Source organism: Clupea harengus, chromosome 19, assembly GCF_900700415.2.
Source record: "Clupea harengus chromosome 19, Ch_v2.0.2, whole genome shotgun sequence".
Classification (NCBI taxonomy): Eukaryota; Metazoa; Chordata; class Actinopteri; order Clupeiformes; family Clupeidae; genus Clupea; species Clupea harengus.
Window position 1 is genome coordinate 19,507,875 of NC_045170.1, and position 17,430 is coordinate 19,525,304.

General features: G+C 41.0%; 1 protein-coding gene across 1 annotated transcript; it reads left to right on the forward strand.

Moving 5' to 3' along the window:
- Positions 1-8,510: 8,510 nt before the first annotated feature.
- On the forward strand, positions 8,511-13,724 carry LOC105901466 (protein S100-A14). The gene is made up of 3 exons (XM_012828928.3): positions 8,511-8,854; positions 9,662-9,793; positions 12,737-13,724. The coding sequence occupies exons 1-3, from the start codon at positions 8,843-8,845 to the stop codon at positions 12,905-12,907; spliced, it is 315 nt and encodes a 104-aa protein (XP_012684382.1). The 5' UTR covers positions 8,511-8,842; the 3' UTR covers positions 12,908-13,724.
- Positions 13,725-17,430: the final 3,706 nt, after the last annotated feature.

Genomic DNA, 17,430 nt, shown 5'->3' on the forward strand with positions numbered 1-17,430 from the left:
AATTAAAACTATTATTATTATATTAAGTCCAACACTTGACTTTTTCTTGGTGGTTTTAGTTTTTTGTGGTAGTGGTGTTCGTTGTTTATATTTACCTTTAATTGGCAAGTAGATAGTTCTGAAAAAAAGACGACTGCAATGATTTTATGTCACAACAGCGCCACCAAATGGCCCTGTGCTAAATTATGAGGATTTACATTTTTTGTTGTTGAATTTTGCAATGTTTTATTGTTATTACCAAGTACACAGTTCCATCAAAAGAAACCATACAGGCAAATGGTCTGACATTGATCTACACATCTATGGCTTTGCTATAACCAGACATTGCCTTCCCAACTCCGTTTTGCCATGAAGTTGCTCTTGGTAGAGTTAGGCTAGATCTTTAAATTCACAAGGGATTTCATCTGATAATTTACAGAGCTACATAAAAACATGCCAGGTATTAATTTTCATGAATAGTGAATGAATGGACAGGAATCCACATTATGACATGGATCCACACTCAAAATGAAACAGCATGTAAACACCCAATTTTAAAAGCTGTCCATAAAAACTACTGAGATTAAGTCACATTCCCTATTTACACCCGTAATAGATGCTTCACATAACAAAAAGTTCTCGCAGGCTGTTTCTTGATGGTCTCTCCCGCGTACTCCACCACGCACGCACACACACACACACACACACACACACACACACACAGACACACACACACACACACACACACACACACACACACACACACACACACACACACACACACACACACACACACACACACACACACACACACACAAACACTCGGCCCCTATTTCCCACAGCTCAGCCCAGACCATGACCCAGCTCTGGGTGAACACTGTGGCCAACTCGCTGCTTCGTCCACCCTTCTGCCTTCTGTCCCTCTACTGTCCAGCGGACACAGACCTGGGATAGGATGACCTCTGTCACCCAGCACAGCAGTGGGACGCCGAAGTTGTGGCTGTCACTGTCCTGGGGTGAGAAGATGTGCACTGATGGGCGAGAAGCCATGGCTCCTTGTGACAGAGAACAACTTTTTTTGTGTTACCCATTTTTGTCATGGTAGATTATAATCATTCAGCATTGTTCAGACAGTACTTTTGGTCATGTTTGTTTTTAAATGATCAAATTAAATTGGGATGATTCTTGAAAAGCATGACACAATGCTATACAAAGAAAATTAACTCACACAGCACACACTACAAACAGATATATAAGTCATAATGATTTTGCACAATTCCTTTGCAAGTCCAGTTTTAAATGAAACAATAGTGAACAACATCGATCAATACTGAATATTCATTATTCAATATTGAACACTGAAGATACTGTGTTGGATTTAATCATTATATTTTCAGACTTTAGCAATCCTGAACTTGTTTTTTGCTATTCTAAATAATGAATAAGAGGCTGTTCTGTGCACAAGTGAACAGTGGTACACACCAGAGTTGCTTGGTTTGGATTCGTTTCAAGTCTGGTGGACGTATCTATCTCTCCAGTCCTTGGGTGCAGCCTGAACCAGGTGACTGTGAAGCAAAATATTTTAGGGTCAAGGAGTCCCTTGCTCTGACCTGCACACTGCTTGGAGACTAGGTTAGGGTGGACGTGTAGGTAACTGTGGAAAATAAATACAGGACATGCGTGCTATGGACATCTAAACATTTGTGAAGGTAAATGCATCATGAACATTTTTGTCATGTTCATACAAGTCTATTGTCCGAACGTCAAAGGTAACTGGTTATTTGCAGTGGAGTTTTCAAAAATGTTTTAACCTTGCAATCACAGTGGATTTTGTAGACAGTATACTTAGTGATTTAGTGAAGGCATAAAGTTCTGGAGTGAAAGACATTTTCAAGCTCATCTTTTTATGATAATGGTGTTTAAAATTGGTATTTAATTGTGTTCAGCCAATCTGAGGTTCACATAGTGTTTTCTCTCAGAACTCTATATCCATATCCAGTTTTCAGTGCAGTCCACTATGAATAGCAGTTTCATGGTCTCTTCCTGTCCAGATCGGGCTCTCAAGAAACAAACCATTGTGTGAGAAAACAGATCAGCAGAAGTCTTTGAGCCACAGAGTGTGTTCGGAAAGACAGGGTTTAAGAAATGCGCTTGATCTTAATATAACTCATTCATCACAACTTTTGCTCAGTTGAATATCAAAGTTTTTAAGCTTTACAAAAGTACAAACTATACACTTTAATAGTCAACAGCCTCAACAACTCATCAAGTTATGGACTTTGTCTTCCATAGATTAATGTCCAACTACCATATCCATGTCCAATTATTTTTAATATTATATGTTAAACAATAACATCCTTGAGGGAAATACTTCTATAATAGTTTTATTTCCATTTTTATATCCCACAAAACATAAAAATAAATCTGTCATGATCCTCATCTGGGAGAGGAAGAAGTGTATGTTGTTGTACACATTTGGATGGCATGAAAGGTACAGTGTGTAGAATTTAGGGGGATCTATTAGCAGAGATGAAATAAAGTGTCAGTGTCCTGAACCTGGCAACCCTCATGAGCTTCGAGTCTGGGGAGGAGGGAGACGATGCTCTCTAATATTTTGAATATGGAATGCAGTACCGATTTTAAACACTTGGCTCCTACATATTGCTGATTTAAAGGGACAGTGTGTAGTTTTTAATTGCATCTACTACTGTAATGATGAATTGTTGTGTTTTTGTTAGCGTAGAATGAGCCCTTAATATCTTCAGGGGAGCGGGTCCTCTTCCACGGAGTCTGCCATGTTGCATAGCCATGTTTCTACAGTAACGAAGAACAGACAGCACTGGCTCTAGAGAGGGCCTTTCATGTTTTTATGACAACTGACAGCCACCGTAGGTTATCCTACATGCTTGGAAAGGGAGGAGTGATGGAGGGGTATTCAGTTGGTTGTAATCTGCAACCTCGTCACTAGATGCCACCAAATCATACACAATGCACCTTTATTATAATTTAAAATCTGCCTGCCAATTTGTTATTTATGTACACTAGTTGTCTGGAATTTCTATAGGATATATAAGTATATATAAAGAGGTAAGCCTAGTATCTGATGTGTTACCAGCTCATTGGTCAGGCCCAGCAGGCTACCTTACCACATGTTTTCCCCCTACATGTGCTACAGTAACCTGACCTATTTTGCCTATGCATGCTTCCTTCTGTTTGCTTGGAACAACTTTAATACCAGTTCCTGTCCTCACTTCTCCAGAAATGGGCTCTACCTCTACCCAGGTTATTACATGGCAGTAGGTTCAAATCTGATGGTGGCTGCAGGGCAGCATGACGCCTACAGTCCCTGGTGTTTGAGTCAGAAAGGATTACTGCAAAAAAAAAAGAGAAAATCCATAAATGAATCCCCTATATATAGTGATAATGTATCATATGTTTTTGTAAACGTGAATAGGCTTTCAGGTTAAAAACAATAACATTTTAAGCAGCTATTATCCTTCAGTATGTTATGTGCCAGTATTACATTGCATAATCTAAATTATGTCGAAAGGTTTTTCTGTACATTTAGTGGTCAGATAAAAAACACACATGAAATATTTGATACAAAATCCACCCTGTTGAAAAAAATCAAAAGCTACCAATGATAAGAAAACAAGTCAGCCCTAGTATCAGATAGAGAACATGCATGTTGACAGAAAAGCTAAAGCCACAGCACTGTTGTTGAGGTGATGGGCTTTCACTTCTAAGGAAATTCCCATAATGTCTGGCCCATCTGATTCACCACTGTTGAACTGTTACACATTGATTTTGGAACAACCTCAGAGGAGAATATAGTCCATCATTGAGTTGGCTGCAGGATTATCCAAAAAGTTGCCACCTCTTTAGCAAACTACCAAAGCACTTTGGGAAAAATGTGGATAATTGGTCATGATTCATTTTCAAATATCACTGAAATGTGTTTGTAAAGGGTGGTGAACCAGGCACATGATACAAACTGATAAAAGTCTCTCACGAAGTAATCACTGCAGTATGCTGGTGGAAAATGGGTTTGTGTTTGAAACTCCGGACACTTGAGGCTGACCTATTTCCCTTCACAGTTGTGGCTTCTGTTCGTTTGTCATGGACTGTGCAGGTATGATGTTTCTTCTATAAACCACAGAGGCCATTTCCTATCATTTAACCTTATTAAAAGAAAGAACAAGCGTAAAAGCATCTTCTAATTTTTCCATTAAGTGAAGTATAACAGTAACTGGGCTGTTTCTAACACGGAAGTTTTCAAACTCACCTCCATTGTCATCTAAGCAGTAATCACCTGATGTACTGTATGCTAGTCTACCTCTACAGCATCACACAGCATAAAGGGATATCCTCCAACAACCAAACAGTGCTTTACCATGGCCGGCACTGACTCAGGTTCACAATACCCACATAACGGCTGATTTTGGCACCAATCAGGACCAGATTTTGAGTGGATCTAGATTAGATCTGGAGTGGATCTGGAGCGGATCTAGATTAGATCTGGAGTGGATCTAGATTAGATCTGGAGTGGATCTGGGCCAGATCTGTTCCAGAGTCAGCTGCACTGTCAACACACGTCTTTGCTGTCTGACACTAGCAGTGGCTAGCTCTCTTATCACAGGTAGCTCTGACACTAGCAGTGGCTAGCTCTCTTATCACAGGTAGCTCTGACACTAGCAGTGGCTAGCTCTCTTATCACAGGTAGCTCTGTGAATGTTATTGTTTAAGTGCAGTGTTGTTGTCGTGTTGTTGCAGCAGTTGGGACATAGAGGGAAATTCAATGTATATATACTTTCTTTTTCAAGTTTATTACCTGATCAGGATCAGAGTAAAGGGCCCCCTGGGTGAGTGGCCTTTTCTTAGACCTCCAAGGATCTGATCCACTGATCCACACGGCCTCTGAACATACTGTCAAAGAATGTGCACAGACAATGCAGACTGAATGAATGTTTTGTTACATCACTTAAGTGGTATGTCAACATGAGAAGAGGTTGCTTGGATACACTGAGACACAAGCCTCGACAAGACACATACCGCAAGAAAGATAACACTGGAAATAGGATGAACTTTACACATTTAAAGGACCAATATGTAATAAATGTACTGTACCAAATCATGAAAACCTTACCATGATATGTCATCAGAGATTAAGAAAACATGCTAAACTGAAATACTGGTTTTTCCGACAACAATGCTATAGCCAGTATATTTTCCTTTTAAAATTTCTTTTTCAGAAATGTTTGTGTTTTGGCCTTGTGATTCCACCCACTGCCCATTTCTCCAGTACCATTTCAACACCCCTAGTTGCCAGATAAGAACGCAACGTGTGACCCGCATGGAAGTAAGCAAACAAACTGGACCAACAGAGATAGTCTTTGATTCTATCCGAATAAAAAAGCCTTGGCATAAAAAGCTGCATGATCAGAGGTGTAGTAAAATGCAGGTAGATATTGGAGATGGAGACAGCTAAGAGCCCAGAAGGATTTTAAGACAGATGCCGAGTTGGCTCATTTTCTCCTGAAGAGGTAGCATTGAGCTTCAGCTAAGGTCAGATAACCTTAACTAATTTATCACAGCTACTAGTAGGGATGGGCATTTTAAGTTATTTCAACATTCTACCAACTAGCATTCATACCCTGTGGTACAGCTGGGCTATCAAGGCAGCGAGTATTTGAGACACACAGCTGGTGAAGTGATCCTAAGTAATGCTGGCTAACGCAGTCATGAGAATACACACTAATGTAAGGCCTGCTGCTATCAGTCACACTGAAGTGGTGACTGTTTCCTACCTCATGTGTGACAGAAACTATAAGTTTGACTCTAAATGTACTTAATTTACAAACGCGATTACTCTATACATTGAACGAATACTGATGTCCATCTTATCGAATAGAACCCATAAAGGCCTATCTGATTTAGAAGATATTATTCAATTTTGTGAAAATCAATGGATGTGGTAACATTTCACCAGCGTTACACACTCTCCTGTGTGTCTTGGACCAGGACCATACCTGCCAAGTCTCGTTTTATCGATTTTCAACATTTCTTGTCTTACATACGTGACACTGAATCTCATGGATTTTCACTCTCAGTAGCGTAGAATAATAATTACAAATCCATTAGACTGCTGTGCAGTGCGAGTGAGAGACTGCCTTGTTCACACAGTACGGCTCACTATGTCTGTGTAGCAGTTTAAGGCTACCAGTCAATGAAGTTTCAATATTCAGCATCACTGAATCATTTCTTCTAAAGAAATAAAATCTTGAGGCACCTGTTTACGAAATGCCTCGCAAATGTAACAATATGCTTACACGTGTTGTCTTGTGTGTGTATGTGTGGGCGGTGGTTATGGCACACAGATTTTTCACGAATTTCAATCACTGACCTCACGGATTTCAGTCATGGTAACTTGACAGGTATGCAGGACCTGCAATCTCTCTATTCTCTCTGTTGCGCTTCTTCTACATCCTCTACCTCTTGTACCACGCAGATCTGCGCTCTCCTCTCCTCCCCCTTTTGGTATAACAGGCTTAGCTGTGGCTAATGTACATAGCCAGCTATATATCTAGCTAACATTAACAGAGTATACAAATCTATATGAGCTGGTTCATAATTTGCAAACAACAGAAACACTGCAAACATATACATTAGCTGATCTACTTATAGTGTAGGACTCGTCCCTTGCCATTGTCAAAGTAATGTTGAGTTCGTCTTATGCTCTTTTGTGTAGGTTCAGTTTCCTCAACCTGGCAACCTGCATGAGCTTCGAGTCTGGGGAGGAGGGGGAGGGGGGAAACAATGCTCTCCAATATTTTCGAATTTGGAATGCAGTACCGATTTTAAACACTTGGCTCCAGGCTACCTATTAATCCTTTAAAGGGACAGTATGCAACTTGACAGCCACCTTAGGTACTCACACACGCTAGTAAAGGGTAGGATATTCAGCTGGTTGCAATTCAGCAACCTCACCACTAGATGCCACTAAAAATTACACATTGTATCTTTAAGTAAAAGTAACTCCACTGGTATTCCCCTCATATGTTTTGCCACACCTCACAAACCACTGGTTTAAAAAGCACTGAAATCAAGAAAGTGGTCATGATTTTCAGACATGTCAGGTGTGTGATAGCAAAGCCTGAAATGGGCCCCATGTGAGCAGTGTGGGAGACCATAGTCTAAGTCATGCCCAGTCATAGATGCCATGAAGTATTCTACTCCGTGTGTATCAGTGTGGTGTATAATCTATCATTCTTCCTCAGAGGCCCTGGCAGAGACAATGTTGATGACTAAACACATGGCAATGGCATTACAACACAAGTACGACTGAGTCATGGTATAAGTGTGTGTGTGTGTGTGTGTGTGTGTGTGTGTGTGTCTGTCCATAATTACTATGAATATGAATCACCCTGGGAAAGAACGCAAGCAACGTAGTGCCAGTTAGTGGTTTCAAGTTCATGCAGTGTGTTTCCTCATGTCTGTAGGTGAACACATATCTGTGTGTCTGTTTGTAAAGGACAAAGCACTAGCGGTTAGCTAGAAGTAGTTGTGACATGCATGCCTCTGCAAATAAATGTGTTTCAGTGCCACACCCTATTCCCATGGGATCAAGCTGTCTTAGCCACGCCCGTTGAGCCATTCAAAGTGATGTAAAACAAGAAAATCATCTTCCTTGCTGTTTCAAATGTGCCAACTTTACCCTATCTATACTTACAGGTTACTATAGCTATACTGCCACTTGACAACGCCATGAAATGCTCAAGAAGGTATCTGCTGTTGAGTATGGTTGTTATGGATGGAATTGTTAGGTGTTAGTATGGTGGATGTGATGCAACCTGTGTTATAACAAATAGGCTAGGTTGTTGGGTATGATCACTTGCATGTGACATTAAGAGGTTTGGCTGCTGTTCGAAGTCCCCAACCAATAGCGCAAGGAATTTTTCAAAGATCTTCTTCTGTAATAACTGAAACAAGAAGATATTTGCCACAATGTGTTTTTTCGTAAAGTGGAGTACTCGCCATTTTGAGAGCTACTCCAGCTCTCACCATCTGTGTGTTTGCTTGTTGGTGAGTCACACATCCGTCTCACTAGAATGCAGTTGCTCCAGTTCTGTGTCTGTTTACCTACTCACACCAAACTAGGGCAGCAGAACAGGCCTGTGCTTTCAGACAATGTGCATTAAATAAACTGCCAATGACAGTGTCTTGTTTGAGCACCATATTGTGAGCTATTGTGGCGGCACAGTTTAAATATGGCTTGAAAAGTGCATCCAGTGTAATACAACTTAATAAAACTTCACCTTTGGGGGGACAAGGGGGTAGGTTTGGGATTTTGCTGGAGAAGGAGTGAAAGGAAGCAAAATCTCGAAAAGTAATCGAGAAACAGGACACAGGCCGGCCTAGACTTGCAGTTTGCTGTTGCGTAAAACCGACGTGTTCCAACCACCGCCTAAAAGCTTCCAGATGTGAGAGGGGGGCGCGTGCACCCTCTTCCTTTCTGTCCGAAAATATAGTGGTGTCTTTCATCTTGCAAACGAGCAGGAATGCGGAGAAAGAATTGTTCACAAAGGGGTGTATGCAACTGTGTACATCTCTACGCCCTATGCAGTTTACTGTCTCAAAGCATCAAATTACAGTCTAACGTTATTTTTCCCATAGCCGTCTGACTGTCAAGGAAGGTGGAATCTATTTGCGTTTTTTTTTTCCTTCAGCGAGTGGGAGGATTCGGGACCACAGCCAAGATGTGACAGAAGCAGTGGAACGCTGAGCAAGAAAAGTAATAATTACTGAACGTCGCAGAAAGAAAAGTTTGCTTGCAACCAGAAAAGGGTAAAGAAAAGGAATCCAAATGGCGGAACAGGTATGGCGAACCAATAGAGATAAAAGTATGATAGGCCTATTGCAGACTCTTCAGGTTGTTCGTAGAGTTTTGTCGGGTGTTCAGTTGTACTTCATAGCTGTCTGTAAGTAACTTTTCAGTGCTTTTGTAGGTTGAGAGGGGAAACTTAAAGGGCTAATCTTTTGACTCTCAAAACAGCTGCCCCGGTCCTGTAGGTCCTCCGCTGTTTTTTCGGTGGGTTAGTCGTGTTTTAATCTGTGCGTGCATGGCATTTTCATATGGAATCTCATCTATCCCCAGCGAAGCACATTCAATAGCGACCATAAGGTTTTAGTTTCGTTGTTTTTTTTTTAGAAACAGGCAATGGCAAGTTAATTCAGGCCATATACTCAACATAGAGCCATAAACGGCTAACAATTGCCCTTATTCGACACTGTGTAGAGATTACAAGCACGGGGACTCAATCAGACCATCCTCTGTTAGTGAGCGGGGCCTGGAGACGCCTGTGTCACGTCAAAATTGTTACCGGCTCTAGGAGTACATATGTAGATTAATCGAGATTTACTGATAAAGACATTGTTGCTTTGGAGAGCTTTTGAATATCTCATAAAATGTTGGCTACAGCTTTGTATTGGACAGGTCTCCATTTCGACAGGAAAGTCACTTTATAGACCTTATAAAAGTCACCTGAAATAACTCTAAAACTCGCGTTATTCAAATATGACACATACGAACACGCACGCCTATGAAGCACTGCCGGGGGTTAACTGTAACCAGTCAGAACACAACAACATAGTATACCAACAGTGATTTTACTCTCTCTTTCAGTACTCGGATCTGGAGAAGGCCATCAACACCATGGTGTCAAACTTCCACTCAGCAGCCGCGAATAATGGCCCCACGCTAAAAAGTGACGAATTCAAAGGTCTCCTTTCTTCCCAATTGCCCAATCTAGCTAAGGTAAATCAGCCTATATTACACACATCTCTTTTCTAAGAAAATCCTCATCCTTAAATCCACTGACTCGTTAGGTGTGGCTGTGACTCCTTCTTAGTCCTCCCTCCCTCCCTTCCTAACTGGCACCTTGACTAGCGCTTAACTTGCACTTCAGCAGTTACATTCCTGCACTTCTTTTTCCTTTCTAGGTCGTTTTTCTAATTCTTATGTAAAGTAGTATTTATTGTTACACCATGTTCTTTATTGCTCTTAGCTTGACTGTTCTCTCCATTGTACGTCGCTTTGGACAAAAGCGTCTGCTAAATGACTAAATGTAAATGTAAATGTTAGTCAGACCTCTTACTTCAGGTCCATATATTTTCATTCAGATGTGTAGACCAGGTGAGTACCATTAGGTGAGGCACTTAGGCTACACTTATCTCTCTCTTGCTCTCAACACTTGTCTGTGCAGTCAATTTACCGCACATGGTTGAACAAATGTGTGTCGAAGATTACAACATGTCACCACCAATTTGATGTTAGGCTATATGTTTGTGAGTGGTAAATGTGTGAAAGTGTTGAATTACATCTGGCAAGTTGTTACAAGATTCACGGTTGCCTATAGCAAGTTTCTCATTGCGAGGTAGACAACCAGTTCTTTCTAAGAATGAGTAGAAGGCCTTCCATTGATGAGTTATCTTTGTACCATACATGACAACAATATTTGAAGAAAAACAAGGAACGCAATCATCTTCAGCCTTGTGAATTCATTCCAATGGAAATCCTTGAAATGTGATTAAAGGAACCAGCGTTCAATCAACTTAATTGTTCCTTTTGGAAGGTTACTCTGTTTTTAAAGGAACTGTCGTCTCGCTGATAGCATCTGATTCTGGCCCAGTTATGGTGTGAACCTGACAAATCTGGACCAGATGTTTTGCACAGTAGGATTCTGTCAGTGGAAAATGTCTCTCTTGTTTAAATAACTGGTTTATTTGGCCTTTTTATTCTTTGCTCATATAATCCATTCTTGTAAATCTCACCCCACTGGTCAGACATTCCTTGCAAACTTGCAGAAAGTAGACGGCTAAGTGAAGAAGAGTTATAGCCACGTGCACAGATAGACCCCAGGTGGTGCTCATTCACCTGCCCTTATGCCCTCTGACTCAATAAGTGCCTTTTTTGCAGCACAACATTTTCAAACTATTTCTACTTTTATAGTTTTAAATTGACTCATGGCATTATTTTTCAGTTAAAGTGTGGAGCAGCATCCACCTCTCCCTAGGCCACTGTGTCCTAAGCTTCAACATTGTTTATCACTTCGAATTTTCTATCATTCTCTATCAAAACATCTTGATGCAGCCTGCAATGGGCCATAGGCAGAGTTTGGGGGTGAGTACACAGTCCAACTGTGGCATTGTATGTTATGCATATACATACAAAAGTGCCAAGCAAAGGGCGTTGATTGGGGTTGAAAACATTCAAGGCTTAGCCCAGACCTGTAGGGGGGTGCGGGGGCATCCTCTCCCAGGAACGTTTTTAAAATTCTGGCAGCTAAATTTACCATTTTCACACAGTCTGATTTAGACAGAAACAGTAAATCTAAAGACAGCCCATGGCATGCAGGGCCAGTCATATGTCTAAATCACATTACCCCATCAATTATACCACACTACTTGAAAACACTTTTATGCACACTGACACGGTACATGTAGGCCTACGCTGCCATAGGCTACCCATAAACTCACATTGATAGCGGAGAAAACGTTTACAAGGTTTTTATAGACAGAAATTACACTTCATATGAACATCATACCGTTTAAATATCAGAAAACACAACGCCTTTATTTGGTCAACCAAGGTTTAGATAGGCCTACAAGCAGTGCTGTCTGAAGATTGATTTTAATTCAAGTTGAGTCTCATTATTTTGTTCGCTTTTCCCCTTGTTCTGCTGGCCGGTAGGCTCAGGTGGCTCATGTTAAACTGTTGTTGAAGCTTGGCGAGAAATTGGACGTTTTAGCTTGTCGCGTGGTTTAAGCCATAGACTAGGAAAGGCAAAGAATTCTCTTTCTGGACTCTTCCTGCAGATTTTGGTGAATACCAACCACATCGGCATTGATGCATGGTATTCCAAATTAATAGTAGTTGCAGGACCATAGCACATAAAAATGATAATGAGAGGTAGAGAAATAACCCCTGTTCCACTGCCAAGAAGGGAAACGTTTCCCTTTAAAATTTTAAAGATGGTGAATTTGAGATGTTAGCCTTAACACCCAGCCTTGCCCAGTGCCTTTAGGTACAGGTCACTTCACCCTTAACTCATTGTAAAGTACATTGTTTTCTCTGTGTTATTTTACATTGTTGTGCTTTGGGTTAAGGTTAGGGTTGGTGGCATGTAATAACACATGCCTACTTCAGTAGTATATATTATTATTTGTCATCTATATAAGTAACTGGTAAGAGGGACACTTAATATGAAGTCGAACCAAACTGTTGTTGCCTCTCAAAGCTTTTTAGCCTGAGAATGTCTGACAACTGTTGCTAAGGTCTGAGAATGTTCTAACATGTACTCTGAGCGTTTGTTGCCGAGTCAGCAGTAACACACTTTAGATGTGGTTGTCCTGTCACTGACTTGCAGTGTGAGGAACAAGATGTCAGAAAACTGATGCTTAGGTCTGAGAATGTCCTAATGTCTGATGAAAATATAAATCAGCTCACTCAAGTGTCGGATGACAGAACGTAATGAAATGTAATTGTCATGTAAATGTTTCCTTCAATTGTAAGTCGCTTCTTCATTTGTAAATCACTTTGGATAGAAGCAGTTGCCAAGTGAATAGATATAAACCCAATTCAGTTTTTCAGTTTTATTGTATAGCTAGGGCTATTAGCAATAGACATTGTGTCAAGGCGCTTTTCACAGCATGAATGTAATGTCATGTAACAAAGTTCGTATGTTTTGTCCCTTCATAGACGTCAGGCTCAGACGCAGGGATGGGGGAGATCCTGCAGCAGATGGGGGTGAAAGATGGCGAGGACATCTCCTTCAAGCACTTCTGGAACCTCATCCAGACCATGGCCACCAATCAGCATGGGCTTCTGAGCCATGAAAAAGTGTCCAAGTGTGGATGTGTGTTATTGTGAGAGCCGAACCAGAGCTGGGTCATCAGGCATAGGGACCAACCACCGTAAAGCTCATTGAGCTCCGATGATCATGTGTTTTTTTTAGTTTTTTGTTTTGTTTCAGTAGCATCTTTTATCCAAGTAATGACATATCAGACAAACTCCTTGAGCACAGATAATGTAACTTCTGCTTGGTAATATGCTTTACCATTATGCATCATAAAAGAAAATGTCTGCATTGCCTTGTGTGCCTTCAGAAGTGTTTACGGTACAGACTGGAATTCAGAACACCATTGAAGCTTAGTATTGAAAGGGATTTTTTTTGTTTTTAAATAATAAAGGACTATGTTGGAGAGATAAGTACCAGGTTTTTTTTTAACCAGTTTTGAAGACAAATTCTGAATTAATTTTCATTGTAAGATGCAAATTGAGGTAACCCCTCTTACAATGTTGAAACAAGATATGCATCCTGCATCCTAATGATTTCCTCTTTATCTTTAAACTACAAAATTGTATTCACAATAAGCACATTAAGCCATCGATGGCCCTTGTATTGTCTGTGGTAATATCCTGCCAATTCAAATTATTCAACATTTCAATGTTGTAACAAACTGTTCAAGTACATCAGTTGCCTATTAGATGAAACAACAATTGACAACAATTGACATAAAAAGTCATGGGGATTGTTTCGGAGTATTACTTATCCCAAGGAAACTGGTGAACTATACTCTCAAATTGTATTTATATTTTGTATTGTTTTCATTTTCTGTGGCCAACATCTAAGGTGTCTGTTATCCCAGAAATGACAGACAAAATAAAGTTTAAATGGTAACACAGATTCATGAAATTATAGACCTCTTCTTTTCTTCTTCAGCTTTAAATGAGACAACACACTTCCAAAAGTGTGTATGCTGTCTTAAAACATTAATGGTAGAGAATAAAGAGAATCTGAATCTGGTAGAGAATCTGAGAATAAAGTTTAAACTCACAAGCTATAACATTGTTTGCAACATTTTTGTTGGTAAATTCTATTGTACAAAGAATACCACATCTGAGGAAAGTTGCTGTGCTCAAAATAAAGATGTCCAAGATTATAATCTAATACACCTTTTGTAAAATTCAGCAAAGCACTGCTCAAGGCCCGCTATCTGTAGCAATGTTCTGTGTGTTCACTCCGGTGTTCGTTCACAGTCCTGACATAAACAAGTCCAGCCAATCTAAACGTTTGTTCAGAAACACCGAAAAGGAGGGATGTTGATTGAATGACTGTTTAGCCTAAATATCAACAACCTTTCGCCAGTATCGCCAGTAAGGCCTTTAAGATTCAATGTGATTTGATTGACAATCCCCTCTTCGTTTTGTAGTGGACAGTGCCTCCTTGTGGCACAGTAGAAAACAGGTCTGTTTTTATTCTTCCAGAAACGTTTTTTTTTTTTCTATGAAAGAATTCAGGATAGATGTAAAATGCTATCATCAAGTCTCATTTAAAACCCTGAAACTCAACTGTACGCACATGGTACAACAAATATGGCCACACATAAGACTGATATCTGAAATTGTTTGCTTTGGGGAATGGAAGTGATTGGGAAAATATTGATTCTGTTTCTAGTATGCTTAGTAGCGTAGGCCAGGGGGTGGGGAGGGGCATGCTTTTCCAAGGCATTGCTTTCAAGACTGGCGGAAGCAGTGACCAACACTTTTCTCCAACTGGTGCCATATTCAAATCCCTACCAGAGAGGAATAGGCTGTAATATAAGAGTTTGTATCTGGATAGTTCAACAGGGGACTGGAGGGGTGAAAGGACCCCTGGTTATGATATCACCACCCCATGAGGATGGTCACTCACACTCACACACTTACATGAAGGGGTATGCTGCCCCATCAATTGCCAGGTGGTGTTTGACCACCAAGGCATTTGTAGACTTCACAAGGAGACATCATACTTCACTGAGGAGCTGCTTGAGCAGTGCACGGCTGGGGGGGGGCTGTCATCAAATCTTTTCACATGTTTTTTTTGTATTTATTGATTTGTTTTGTTTTTTTGGCTACATCTGAACCACAAATGTTATCGACACTAACCATTTCTGTAATTTTTTTTATCATAACCCCCAGAACTGAGGTTCGATCAGGAAAAAAACCTGAACCTACATTGTTAAGTCAAAATTCCACATTGAGGCTTGATTGTTGTTTTGCTGTCTGAAGTAGTCCAACATAAAGTTTCTTCTGTTTAGCATACAGCTCATGCTATCCATTGTAAATATCTGTGCGCTTGTTTTCTTGAGAGCCAGTCGGTGAAAGACACAAATGATTCAAAACTCTCTTTGGGACATGAAATTAACCGTATGCTTTAACGAAGATAAGATACACCATGTGCATCCGTTACCTTGTCATCGCCGAAACGCACCAGCTACTGCTAGAACAGCCAGCAACAGTCCAACAGGAGCTACTGTATGTTCCTCCAAAGCCTTGTTGAATAAGGACCATTGTTGATAGAGTCAGTCATGTTAAACACTCTCCCTCTCCTCATTACTCTGGCTTTGGAAAAGTGCCACAGAATCAGTGGAATTCCTCACCCTCTTGCATGGGGTTTTAGCCAAACACAAATTTTCCTAGAGGAACATAATTGTATTTATACACAGGTAAAGACGTTTTCCTAGAGCAGGGGTTTTCAACTAGTTTAGTCCAAGGGACCACCATTCTGACTAGAAAGTAATTTGCGGCCCACTGATGTGCCTGTGCGTGCGTGTTTGTAACCGCCGCCGCCACGCCCCCTCCCACTGCACAGATATTCTGCCTATAACACTTAGATGTGAAATGATCAGGGTAGATCACTAACCACCGCCGCCACGCCCCTCCCCCCGTGCACATATTCCGCCTGTAGCACTTGTCAGTGTAATTTCTTCGCTGAATATGGGTCTACGTTAGCCTGACGATGTCATACTCATAATTCTAGTCAGAATATGAGTCTGATATCTCTCCATTGGGCTGTGATTATGGGGCGTGTTTCAACCGAACCAGGAGAAAAAATGCCTCTTCGCTCAATTGGTTACCTACAACCAATCAGAACAACGTAGTATGTGACCAGGGCCAGCTGATAAATTAAACTTTTACCGGATCCCGTAGGAAGGAAGGCAAAAACATCTTTTCGATTGACAAATGCCTTGATCGCGTTTCTCTGTTCCTCTTTCAAAATGAATGCACTGTCAATGTCTAAATGGCCCCGAATCTATACAGTTCAGCTCTCCAGCGGCAGCCATGTTAGTTGAAAACGAATTCAACTCGTGTGTTGGTGACGTGCTTGATTACGTTACTGTTGATGTCCTGTCCATCATCGTATAAAGCCCGCCTTGACAATTTGATTGGTCCGGCAATTTCTGTCCAAAAATAATTTCTCCCCAATGGAGTAATGCCAGACCGAACTTCCCGACTTCAAATGTTGTGGGCGGGGCTAAGTTCGGTCTGGTATCCAGGCTAGGTCTACATCGGTATATTTCAGGCAATGTGACTTGGCTATTCAGACTATTTAGATTGACATATTTTTCTTATTTTAGATATTTTTCACGATATTCAAGAGTAATCTGGAAATGTGTTAAAATATCAAAGCGAATTTATAAAAATAAAATAATTCAATGGTGAACTGATCAACATAGGCTCATGTCGCGGACCCCCTGCAATGCCGTCGCGGACCACCAGGGGGACGCAGACCCCCGGTTGAAAACCCCTGTCCTAGAGCAGTAGTTCCCAAACTTTTTACAGTCCCGTAGGCTACCCCTTCAGACATTTAATATCCAGCTACGTAGATTGAGTGGCTTAAGGGTAGAGGGTAGATTGATGGCTTAAAATGAGTGAATAATATGTGCTACAAGTGACCCAAACCTTCTAAGGTTGTTGTTTGACAGCCGTCAACAGAACAGAAGACTAAAAAAACATTATTTGCAGGCGATTGGGAAGATGAGCGAATTCATTTGACAGGCTACGCTACGGAGGTCTGTGTGTCAACCGTTGAATGGGGGGCGTGGCCGGAGCGGAGTTGCGATCGTTGTTGTGTTTATAAGAAAGAAATACAGCCTTGCAGGACAAAATACAGGGGAATTTGGGCGATTTTGATGCACAAAATGATGTTTCCGTCTGAAAGTTGCAATTCTGTTTCAAAGGGTACATTCTGTGAATTCCGTCCGTTTTCCGTTATCGCGGAAATGTTCTCCCCGCGTACCCCCTGAAACACTTCGCGTACCCCACTTTGGGAACCGAGGTCCTAGAGGAACATAATTGTATTTATACACAGGTAAAGACGTTAAATTCCTTTTGTGCTTGGTTGGGGATTTCCCATTGCAGCCAAACCTCACAGCCACATGCAGGTTCTCATAGCCTAAGTATTATGACACATCAAGGTGCTTAACAACAACAACAAAGAGACTCTTTCATGAGCATCTAACTGTAGTTGTCAGGTGAGAACCTTTCTTGGTCAGTATTTCGTTAAATTAGGCCCATGACACCTCCAGAGTACTCAACAGTGGTCTCTAGCGTCCCAGACAGCACTGCAC

Coding starts and splice junctions, on each gene's coding strand:
- LOC105901466 (XM_012828928.3), top strand. Junction 9,794..12,736: donor AATTGCCCAATCTAGCTAAG/GTAAATCAGCCT, acceptor GTCCCTTCATAG/ACGTCAGGCTCAGACGCAGG.